The following is a 12,449-nucleotide window of genomic DNA, read 5'->3' as shown; positions in this document are numbered from 1 at the left end:
GAGAACATATGTTCAAGGTGACACAGTGGATAAACAGAGAACAAACTACTTTCTGCCTCAGTCTGTGTCTAGAACTCTCTTCCGCTCATTAACTTTTATGCACTGTTGCCATAGATAATACTGTCAACAGCTGTATGTGGAATCATGTTTCTCATTGTATGCATCCAGAGCTCAGGATGTGTGAGGCTACTTTTGTCAGTGGTCTTTAAATGATAGGGAGATCAGTGAATGGTGAACGTGGAATGGTCACCAAGAAATCTACCTAATATATATGGATGTGAAAAATAAAATATTTAAGAAAAAGCTAGATTTTACCAATAAAGCTTTTCTAATATTGTAGGAAAACAACAATTTTTGTGATATAGGAATAAGCATTCTAAAAAGTCAGACATTTTATGAGTTATAAATCAGAGTTTATGGTTGATATTTAATCTTTGTTATTATTTCTTCCATGCTGAGATTACACATTTAGATCACAGAACCAGATTCTGTGTAAATATTTGTACATTTTTAGCTATGACGTTAACTCCAATCTACCACTTTATGCTTTTGTAAGAGCTTTAAATACATTTTCTTTTAAAATGTTGGTCATTGGAATTTCAGATTCGTAAAAACAAATAACAGTAATATGTTTACACTTAACAGATTTCCGCCTTTTGTATTTCATACCTATTTCATTTCTATTTATCAAATGATGCAGTATTATTAATATTAACTGAGGCTGTGTGGCTTCACTTGAGGTATAGTAAAAAAAAATAAGATTTTCATTTTCTTTCTTTCTTTCTTTTTTTTTTGAGACGGAGTTTCGCTCTTGTTTACCCAGGCTGGAGTGCAATGGCGCGATCTCAGCTCACCGTAACCTCCGCCTCCTGGGTTCAGGGAATTCTCCTGCCTCGGCCTCCTGAGTAGCTGGGATTACAGGCACGCACCACCGTGCCCAGCTAATTTTTTGTATTTCTAGTAGAGACGGGGTTTCACCATGTTGACCAGGATGGTCTTGATCTCTTGACCTCGTGATCCACCCGCCTCGGCCTCCCAAAGTTCTGGGATTACAGGCGTGAGCCAAAGATTTTCATTTTTTTAAAACACACTTAGTAAAAGTAACAAGCAATAGAGTAGAGCTGTAAGTTTACATTTTCAGTAGGTCAGTAGGTCCTGTAATACGCTTTTACATTTATACTGCCTTTTGGCATCGTATTTATATGATTTTGAATAACAGCACTGGAAATACATCCCATGTGTTAAAATGACATTCAAAATTGAGTTGCTTAATTTCATCACAATTTCCGTATCCTGTTGGATGCTTTATATTTTTTCCCTAGAAATATTTTCCTGTTAGTGTTTTTACTTTCTATTAAAGGATAATTATTTCCCTAATTTTGGGTAGATATTGGCATTGTATTTACTCTTACAGTTAGGTAAGTCACAAAAAGCAAGGGAGGAAAGTGTCACACAACCTCTCTGGATAGCAAACAATTGTCTAGAATGTTTAGCTATTGACGTGATATAATTTTATTTAGGGACTCTAAACGTGCTTCCGTTTGTCTGTATCTAGTGAGGCAAGCCTGGGCCCCGGCTGCCCTGCAGCGCTGGCAACGTCTTCTGGGGACAGGGAGGGGCCGCGCGTCCCGAGCCGGGTCTGGGGACCCCGGGCGCCCCGGTACTCACGCTGATCTTGGTCCCGTCGCTGTCCGGGTCTCTGTCGGGCAAGAGCTCCACCTGCCGGCGAGGAGTGAAAGCTCAGTCCCGCGCAGGCCGCCCGCCCGCCCGCCCGCCAGACACAGCATTAGCGGCCCCGGCAGGACCGTCAGGGGGACCTGGGGTCCGGGGAGCGACCGGCCCGCGCGCCGGACACAGCCTCCGAGGCCCCGGCAGGGCCGTCAGGGGGACCTGGGGTCCGGGGAGCGACCCGCCCGCGCGCCCACCCCCGTCCAGGCCCCGGCCGCGCTGCCCCCGCGCACCCCACGTCGTCCCCGCGTGGTCCCTGCCGCGCGGAAGCTGCTCTCGGGAGGCGGGGCCGGGACCGCGGCGCGGCGGGGTGTTTTTCGCGGGCTGCCGGGTGCGAACGCAGGCCCCGGGGGCGGCGCGGAGGGGGGTGGCGGGGCCGGGGCGGCTGGCGTGCGTGAGGGTGAAGAGCCCGGGACGAGATTCCGCGCCTGGTCCCGGCCGCCCTCCCGCCCCGCGCTGCACAGTCTCCGGCGGGCTCCCGGGGCGCAGCCTCACGCTGCGCGCGGCCTCCCTCCTGCAGGGACCCCTGCCCCCCTCCTCCACTGTCTTCCTTTTTCTCCTCTCCTCTTCTCCCCGCTCCTCCCTTCACCACGCTCCCTCCAGTCTTCCCCATCCCCTCCGCGCCCTCCGCGCTCCCCTAGTCCCTGCTCTCCTCACTTGGCTTGCTTCTCTCTCCCCTCCCTCCCACTTCTCTTTCCGTCTCTCTCCCGCTCCCTCCCTCTTTTCCTCTCTTTCCCCTCTCTCACTTCTCTCCCTTTCAATCCCTTTCTCTCCCTCGCCCTCTCCCTTCCTTTCTCCCTCCTGCTCCCTCTCTTCCTCCCGGCTTCTCCCTCCCATTCTCTCTCTCCCTCTCTCCCACCCCCTTCTCTCTCTCCCTCTCCTTCCCCTTTTCCAATTCCAGTTCTCCCTCCCTTCCTTCCTCCCCACCTCCTCACCCCTCCCTCTTTCCCCCTTGCCTTTCTTCCTCTCTTCTCCATTCTATCCCTTCCCTCTCTCTCCTTTATCCCTTCCCTTTCTCCTTCTTTCCCCTCCACTCTCTCTTCCCCTCTCCTCTCCTTCCCTCTTTTCCACCCCCTCCCCTTCCCTCTCTTCCCCTTCTTCCTCTCCCCCATCCTTCTCGGCTTCCCACTCCAATTCTCCCTCCCCTCCTCCTCTCCTTCCCTTCTCCCTCTCCCTCCACCCATTTTCTCTGCCTCTTCCCCCCTTCCCTTTCCCCCTTCTTTCTCCTCTCTCCCTCTCCCGGTCTCCCACTTCCTTCTCTCCCTCCTCCCCCCTTCCCTCTTTTCCTCCTTCTCCCTCTCTCCCAGTATCCCCCCACCCCCACCCCACGGAATTGTTAGAGGTGGAGGTGAGAGGAGCTGGCCGCCCTGGTCCTCTGGGCGTTCAGTCCGGGGACTGGGGTCCCCTCTAGTGCCTGGCGCCCTGAGAAGGGAGTGGGGGTGGGACTGGGGGGGTGGAGGCCGCCCATCGATTCCCCTCCCCATCTCTGCGTCCAGAAACGGGACTCGTGGACGTCCCGGCAGGTGGCAGGGCGGTAGGAGCAAGGTGGGCATCTTCCTAACAACCAGAACTTAGGCGAGGAGGCGCTTCCCAGTTTAACTGGTAGAGACTGGGCAGCAGGACTTCCTTCTGGGTTTTAACTTAGCGTCCCCGGGACAAATTCCCGCTCACCCCCGGAAGCTCTGGGGGTCGCTCGCTCCCACAGAACCGGGCGGGTCCCCAGGGGTGACCTGGTAGCACCTTGGCCCCCAGTCCAGTGCTGGACACCCCTAGGACCGGGCAAGCGAAGGGGAGACGCTGGGTTTGCGGGCTCCGCTACCTGCGCGCCGGCCCCCTCGGCGCCGGGTTCCAGGTCCTCCGGCCCCCGCAGGAACCACCACTGTATCTCTAGGTACACCGAGGCGGAGCCGCTCTGGAAGGCGCAGGACATCTCCACATTCTGCCCCTCGGTCGCCGTCACGTTCCGCGGAAACTCGGTAAATTTTGCTGCAAAACAGAAAGGCATCCTTTTGGAATATCCACACCCCTCTTACCAGCGTCTCTTTCCTTGAGAACTCGCTGCATTTTTCCTGAACTTAAATAGCAACAAAATCCCTCTCTGACATCCTCGGCTTTGTCTGGCTCCCCAAGGCCCCATTCCTTTGCCTCTTTCCTGTCTAACTTTTGGTATCATACCTAAATCACTATGTCGTTGATCAAATCCAGATAATGGAAAGGTTAACAAGCTTGCCAATAACTCTGTTAGCCAAGAACCCCGCAGGTAGATCCAAATACCTTTTGTCAGATTGCAGTATTCCACAAAATTTACGAGAGATTCAGTGAAATACAATTTAGACAGTCTGCCAAGTTGATATATGAGGAAAGCCTCTTGCCTCTTAAGTTTCTAAACAATCTACGACTAAGTGGATGTTTCATGTAACAGAGTGGATCATGATTATCTGTCAAAATGAACATTCCTGATTCATCAAAAACAGTTATTAGCAACACCAGCGAAACGCGCCTGCATCAGTGAAGCAAGTTGCACGCTTTATAAACTGTGTTTCCAAATTAACCTGTATTTTTCCCATCAAGTCACTGTATTTTGAATTGCCACACTCTTAAGATGTAATGATCACACATCCAGGCTTAGTTCACATTAAATATTATTTAGAAGTCACTATGGAAATGTTTCTCAGACTTTTCATTAGCAACCTTGACACCGCTGGTTTGCCAGATTCATGAAACCATGGTGAAACTCACAAACATAAAATGTTTCCTCCCTCCAAAAGGCATTGGTGAAACTCGCAAACATAAAATGTTTCCTGCCTCCGAAAGGCATTTCTTGAACATGAAATACTCTTATCTTGTTACCAACAGGGTTGTTCTTATCTTGTCTAAGGGGCACTTTGCAAAGAACTGATGGTTCCCTAAAAGTAGTCCTGGAAAGATTTGTGGCCAATGGAAGTGCACAACCACAATGCACACGTATGCAGAGGAGGGCTGTGGGTACTGCAGAAATGATTTGGGGTGGCTGCACTCCCCCCCCCCCCCCGCCTTTTTAAAGAGAGACATGGTCTCTTTTAAACATTTTATGAAATCTTAAAAATGATCTCTAGTGAAATGAAACTATATTTATACCTAAAACAGGGAAGCTATTAAGGAGACGTTCTGATCTGAAAAGGACTTTTCTGTTCTAGCTGGCACAAGGGGTATGGCATTTCGGCTTGCAGCAGTGATGCGGTCTTCTGGCAGCAGAGATGTGATCTGTTCATGGTGCTGAAACCACCGCTGCAGCCTGCGAAGTCCTGAACAATCGGGTTCGCCCGGCTGCTGCTGCTTATCATGCAAGTTGTGCCTTTTTATGGGTCCTCAGAGGAGCCTGTCCTTTGATAAACACACATACAAAAGGAGTCACACGGACCTAGAAAAGGGAAACTCTAAGCCCAGTCTGCCTACACAAGGAAGAGCGACTGGCAATGGAGGGTCCCCATATCCAGCCCCGTGTTTGTTTGCGATGATTATGTATGCATGAGTGGCTACCCTGTTCATGCACACAGAAAGCGCGCACACATACACACACACACACACACACACACACACGCACACGACCCTGTGTTTGTGCTCACTGGGAGCCCACCTCATTGTCACTCACCAGCGAGATTTCACTCCAGCCTACCTTGTCTACAGTTTAATAAACTTTAAAGAAAATCGTCAAACAGAACACTGTTTATACAGCCTTAGCCCACTGGTATTTGCTAGGAAGCTTATTACATCCGCCTGTCCATTCTTTTTGAGTGTAGGAAACGCACACACACACACACAGGCGCGCGCGCGCAAGCAAATGTGTATTTGCCATTGAGCACAGACTTACCTTGAGAAGAAAGCCCTTGTTGTACATATAAAACGGAAAAGAAAACAAATCCAACATACGCCAAAAAGATCCCCATCATTCCAAAAAGGGAGGGGGGTCACATCAGTGTGGCCAGCAGCCGAAAAGCCCAGGAAGAAAGGCGTGCTAGTGGGTGGCAGGCTCTGCTCAGAGCTCCGGGCGCGCCGCTGCGCGCATCCTGCCGCCGCCTCGGCGAGGGCTGCTGCGGGGAGAAGGGGCCGCGATTCTGGAAGCGTGGAACCGGCCGGCTGGGGCTCGGCGAGGCTCCCGGCGCCGCGCGGGCTGGGATCGCGGGGAAGAAGCGCGGCGCCGCCTGGCTGCTGCCTCCAGTACCTGGCAGCCCGTCCCACGTCAGCCTGCCGCTCCGGCTTGCGTGATCACCGCCCTCCCTCGGCGCGGAGCCGGCTCGCGAAGTGGGGAGTGGGCAAGGGGCGGGCGGAGGACTTCGCCGGGCTCGCGGCGCCGCAACTTTTCCCTCTAATGGCTGCGATGATGCCTTTAACTCTGTGCGCGCTGGACAGCGCCCCGCCCGGGAGCCCGCGCCGGGCGGCAGCGGAGGGCGCAGGGCCCGGTGGCGCCGGGGGAGGGGGGGTTTCCACTTCGCCCCTCTCGCCCATCGGGAGTCTTTCAGCCGCGGCGGATCCGGTCGCCAGTGCCGAGGAGGATGGCACGGCGGCGGGACTGCGGCGCCGGCGGGGGGCTCGGAGCGGAGGCCGCGGGAGCGAGCTGGGCATCCGGAGGACCGGGAGCTGTGGGACTGGGGAGACGCGGCTGGACCGGGGAAAACAGCCATTGAGGGAAATGCCGCTTAACCAGTTATTAACTGCTCCAGCCGGGAGCAGCACAGCGAGGATTTCACACGAATGTCTCGTGAGCAGCCTTCAGTGCAAGCAGCTTGTACAGGAGCCATATCGCTCCAGCTGACAGGCGGAAAACAGAAAAAGTACAAAAAGTCACGTATTGAGGGAATTTTCTCGAAAGAAAAGCCCACCATGCTATGTTTACTTAAAAAAAATTATATGCCTCCTGCCTTCTTTTCCTTCCTCTTCCTTGTATTTTGGAGTGGAGGAGGGGTTTTAAATACCATTAAGGTCTTCATTATGTGATTTGTTTTGTTTATTTGCTTTTCTTTTGCATAGCACAATAATTATGTAATGTTCCCTGGGACTAAGTGAATAAAGAATATTATTTTCGACACACAAAAAATATCACAGTAAGTTTCAGAGTGTGGAACGAATCTACTTATCTGCCTTGGTGAACATTTGAGATATATATTCTATTTTTTATTAAGAACTGAAACAATAATGTATATTCTGTTAAAGACTCTGTCTTTATGCAACCCAACTATTAGTGGACTTAAATCTTTTTAACAAAATTAGTAGCATTAGCCGTCTAAGAAGAGTACACGTTTTTTATTCCCATTATTATTTCTATGCAACTATACCACAAATTTTCAGTATTACCTGGAAACAGCAATTAGTCTTAACAATGCTATCGGGGAGCCAATGCAGTGTATGCATTTTCACCTTACAGATAAAGAATGTGTAGTTGGCTAATGCCTTCACTAGCCAGAAAATACCAAAACAGAACAAAACCCTGTAACATAGCTGTAGCCTTTTAAATCACTTATCTTCTATTGCTGAATGCAGCAATAACTTAAAGCTCAGAAAACTAAAGACACAATAACTTTGTAACAATATTATTTATTTTCTGAAAATATATTTTTCACTGTGAGTAGGGACAGAGTATGAGATTTGGAGACAATCATGGGAGATATTTTATATCTGTTCATGTTTAGGCCAACCAGACTCTGTATCCTCCTTATATTTAGCCAACAGTTTTGAAGTTTATCATTCTAAGAAAAGAAATCTCTTTATGTTCAAACATTCATGGACAATGAGTACAGAGCATAGAAACATAATTCAAGTTAATAACACCTGAACCATACTAAACATCACTTGGAAAGCAGACAACAGAACCTTGCATATGCTTTAAATGTTATGCCTAAGAGGATGTTTTCAATGTGCTCACACGATTTTGGCTTATTTCAACCTTTAGCATAAACATGGATATAACATGTCATGGAAATGACCTGACTTCAAGGTTATCTGCTGTTAAAGCAGTTCTCAATATAAAGGGCATTCATTTTAAGTAAGAGGAGTTCTAAATTAATTTAGCAAAGCATTTCAATTTTTAAAGAAGAACTTGATCCCTCTAACTATAAAAGTAGAATAAAAATAAGCTTAAAAGTGTGCAAAATAAAGCATGTAAAAGCTTTTATAGTACAGATAAACCGTTGAATTACTTTAAAAGACAGTTATAAGCATTTAAGCTCTAAAGAAAGCAAAGGAGAAAGGAGGGAAGAAAGAAAGGAAGAAGAAAGATAAAATTGGAAAAGCCTTTTGTTCTGCTTATGAAAAGTGCCTGATAGATGTTTTAGTTTTGCCAGTGTAGACCAACATTTTCCCTGAAATATCTGTTATATCATCTCAAGGACTGTAAATAGTGCTAATAAACATATATGCATTATTTTCTATACGCCATTTGCATTGTTAAAGGCAAACTGTCTCTGTGTTAATAGTTTGAAATGAGAAAAATCTAATTAAGAAGTAAATATATTTGGTATATTACATGACACAGTTCTGAGACTAAGTCCAATTTTTTTTATAAGTCCTTGTAAAACACTATACTCTCCTACAAGATTGGAAGTAAATTATCAGGAAAGAAAATTTATCTGCATCCAAATCTAGGAGAAATATTTCCCACCCATTTCTCTTTTTTGACAAAATGATTGCTGATGCCTTATCCTATTAAAAAAAACTGCAAATCTCTTCTTGAAAAGTACCTATTGATAGTGCTCCAAAAATAAAATTCTACCATCTCACTTTTTGATTGTTTTCCTTCCCTTTTAATTAGCTTTTGGTCATTATTTTGCTTCTTAAAAATTCAGACATTCCCCCACTAAAACCTAAAATAGGAATGTTTTTCTGAATATGCTCTTTCCTCGGGCATGATACAATCTATTGCAGATCATTCCACTTGTCCCGGTGGCATCTTATTTCGATTACATTTATTTATTTTTTACATCTTCAAACTTACCTAACTTACTCTTCAAATACTGTTTCTTTGTGATGTCTTCAGTCTTCTACGTAAACTTTCAGAGCTATTGATCCACGTAAAAGCTAAACTGGAGAAGGGGAGGGTCTTTCTGTTTTGTGGCTATGTCCTTTTCTCCTAAGGTTTTGGGGACATTTTTCCATCTTGAAGTTGAGGGAGATCACCTTATTTCACTTCCATAGGCTCATGAGAGAATGGCTTTCCACATCACACTTTCAAAATCTGTCCTAAGTTGAGGCGTAAGTGCCAAATGTAAACTTAAAAATTTTTTCATAAGTAACCGGAAGATAGAAAATTAGATATTCCCTTTAGAAATAACTTTTAAAATAGCCATCTGATGAATTGGAAGACAAATCTCACTGGTTTAGATGCGCTCTTCCTGTCCATGCCCTTCAACGTTGAAGCAATCTAAAAATATCCACAAAGAAATTCTATTTCAGTTGGAGAAAATAAGAGTGCAGGAGAAAGCTGCTAACTCATACTAACCAAAGATGAGCTTTTCAAATTTGCTTTCCTCTGAATTATACCAGTCAATGCTTTGGCGTGCTGGATTTGCCAGTCTCTCCATGTTGCAATTTCAAAGACATGAGAGAATCCCTCATGTGATAATGATGGAAGAAGCAACATGAATAATCCCTCTTTCCACCTGTGTATAATGTCTTCACAGCATGTGTGAATTCCAGAATTAGAAGAGTTTAATAAGCAACTAATAGAAACCACTCATTCTACATATAAGGAACCCATTTTAACTAGTCACTTGCATCACAGAAGCAAACAACTTTATTTCGTCAAGATCCTAAGACCTAAAATGCTTTAAAGGTAGGGTAAAACATTAAGAATCTTGAGTTAAGTAAATAAAAGTAGCTGTTTACTAAGAAAAAAATACCACATAAAACAAAATGAATTGCACCCAAACTCTTCTCTAGACACTGATGAACAAGTCTCTTAGGGTTCCAGACTCTCGGATAATCCCCTCATCTCAACACAACTTGTGGTTTTCTCATAGCTTGTGTTTCATAAAGTAAACAATTTGTAGAGAGAGAATAGCTGCTGTCCACTGGAAGTGTCAAACATTTTAAAGAGGCAGGTGACCTATATGTACACTGACTGCCCATTACATGGCTACTGTTGGTCTTCGCCTTCCAGGTGGTGTTTCTCCCTTTATCGCCTCCTTTTATACGTGACCACAATGTAAATTACTTACATCTGGCTTTCATTCTGTGGAACTCAATGAAACTTTGTTATTGAAGTTCACAAAGTTAGACCTCAAATTATTCATGAGGTCATGTTATGTCATTTTAAATCGTAATGTTTGGCCTAGAGGCGACCTCCAGGAAAGGCAAAGGGAAGCCTCAGTATCACAGTCTGCTTAGGTGTCCCCTACAAAGCTCGTGGCCACTTACATTCATTTTTTTTTCTCTTAGGAGAAATTAAAATGGGTTCATGATCGAAACTAGGCTGTGCCTGTCAATTTCTTCGTTAGCATCAGTTAGCATCAATACTACACGTCCATCCTTTTGTGAAAACAATCTTCAGGTAGAAGGCACCAGGTAAGAAAAGCTGAGGATATTGTGGCTGAATCTGCTGTCTCAGGAATGCTTCTTCCTGCTTCAGAATTGTGCTGCAGTTAAACCTCAGGATTTGTGATATTTAATAATTTCAATATATGTGTTTCTCATTAAAAATTCTGTTATGGATTTTTAGCATGAATAACCAAGTAACTGCCTTCATATCTGTTTTTGTGCAGCAGATAATTATTTTGGGAAAGAAAACAAAACTATGAGAAAAGCCACCATTTTTGATAAAGTCTATAATTTCTAAGTTTGCCTATGGTTATATATACCTCTACTTACATTTTGAATGAATGTAAATAATCACTCAAAATAATGCTTTTGAAAATCTTTCAAGAAACCAAACAAGATAAACATTTAGTTAGTCTTACACTTTTAAATATGCACATACCCAACTAAAAATGGCTTCTGAGTTCTACCAACATGGGTTCAAATTTCCTCTCAGTATTTATTGTCTGTATGTTCTTAAGCAAGTGACTTACCCTTCCCAGACCTGACCCACTTTTCCTGTAAATAACAGTTCCTGTTTTACATTTTGTGCAGATACAGTGAGATAATGCATGCAAATTTTTGATCACAGTGTCAGTGTATAATAGTGTTCAATAAAATCTAACTAACTTTTATCATCATTTATCATTGTCTGTGATGCAATGAACCTGAGGCTTTGCAAAATTAAGATGGAATGGAAAGGGAAGTCTCATTGAACCTTATAGTGATATTTTTAGGAGAATGCATGGAAATATTCTGAGCTTCTCCTGAGGCAAACCGTGGTAAGTATACTCTGTGGGTATTGAGGAATTAACAACTAACATTTGGAAGAAAAACGAATCAGTTCAAAACAAGTAGACTACATAAAGAATACACTAGGGCCTTGAGACTATATTTATGAGATATGTGTGAGAAGAGGGGCAAAGCAGCAGTCTGGAGTTCTATATTTGATTCAGCAGTGTTCTAGGAGAGTTATTTTGGGAAAAGGGCTTTGGTACGACTCCAGTAGGTATGGAGCTTCCACCCATCCGAAAGTAAACTGAGCCAGATATGTTGTTCAATGGTGATTAAGCAATTCTTTATGATAATAAACTTGACTGGAGTTAATCAGGTCACAGTAGGAAGGGCTCAGTGACTTAGGTAAGGAATCCTAGTCATCACAGAGCTCTGTGTAGTCCCCTGGGCTCTTAGAAACCTGAGAATTTGGGGAGCATCATAGAAATCCTAGGTGGGTTAAAATATGTGACACCACTAGAATGATCTTGGGTCATGTCAATTGTTCCATTGTAATTATTTTTATTTATTTATTTTTATTGCATTTTAGGTTTTGGGGTACATGTGAAGAACATGCAAGATAGTTGCATAGGTACACACATGGCAGTGTGATTTGCTGCCTTCCTCCCCTTCACCCACATCTGGTATTTCTCCCCATGCTATCCTTCCCCAACTCCCCCCACCCGCTGTCCCTCTCCTATTCCCCCCAACAGACCCCAGTGTGTAGTGCTCCCCTCTCTGTGCCCATGTGTTCTCATTGTTCATCACCCGCCTGTGAGTGAGAACATGTGGTATTTCATTTTCTGCTCTTGTATCAGTTTACAGAGAATGATGTTCTCCAGTCTCATCCATGTACCTACAAAGGACATGAACTCATCATTTTTGATGGCTGCATAATATTCCATGGTGTATATGTGCCACATTTTCCCTGTCCAGTCTATCGTCAATGGGCATTTGGGTTGGTTCCAGCTCTTTGCTATTGTAAACAGTGCTGCAATGAACATTCCTGTGCATGTGACCTTATAGTAGAACAATTTATAGTCCTTTGGATATATACCCAGTAATGAGATTGCTGGGTCAAATGGAATTTCTATTTCTAGATCCTTGAGGAATCACCCCACTGTCTTCCACAATGGTTGAACTAATTTACACTCCCACTAGCAGTGTAAAAGTGTTTCTATTTTTTCACATTCTCTCCAATATCTGCTGTCTCCAGATTTTTAAATGATTGCCATTTTAACTGGCATGAGATGGTATCTCAATGTAGTTTTGATTTGCATTTCTCTAATGACCAGTGGTGATGAGCATTTTTTCGTATGTTTGTTGGCCTCATGTATGTCTTCCTTTGTAAAGTGTCTGTTCATACCATTTGCCCATTTTTGAATGGGCTGGTTTGTTTTTTT

General features: G+C 44.8%; 1 protein-coding gene across 5 annotated transcripts in view; it reads right to left on the bottom strand.

Moving 5' to 3' along the window:
• The window catches only part of VSTM2A (V-set and transmembrane domain containing 2A), a 28,859-nt gene extending 22,960 nt beyond the window's left edge, over positions 1 to 5,899 (bottom strand). For all 5 annotated transcript variants that reach the window (XM_035253443.3, XM_035253442.3, XM_035253441.3 and 2 more), the window contains exons 1-3: positions 5,579 to 5,899; positions 3,548 to 3,714; positions 1,669 to 1,719 (exon numbers count right to left, since the gene is read on the bottom strand). In XM_035253443.3, the coding sequence (XP_035109334.1) occupies positions 1,669 to 1,719; positions 3,548 to 3,714; positions 5,579 to 5,657 (297 nt within the window). In that variant the 5' untranslated portion in view covers positions 5,658 to 5,899. The remainder of the gene's footprint in view (positions 1 to 1,668; positions 1,720 to 3,547; positions 3,715 to 5,578) is intronic.
• Between the last annotated feature and the right edge of the window lie 6,550 nt (positions 5,900 to 12,449).

This window comes from Callithrix jacchus, chromosome 11 (assembly GCF_049354715.1).
Source record: "Callithrix jacchus isolate 240 chromosome 11, calJac240_pri, whole genome shotgun sequence".
In the NCBI taxonomy this organism is placed as follows: Eukaryota; Metazoa; Chordata; class Mammalia; order Primates; family Cebidae; genus Callithrix; species Callithrix jacchus.
This window is presented reverse-complemented; position numbering and strand designations above follow the sequence as displayed.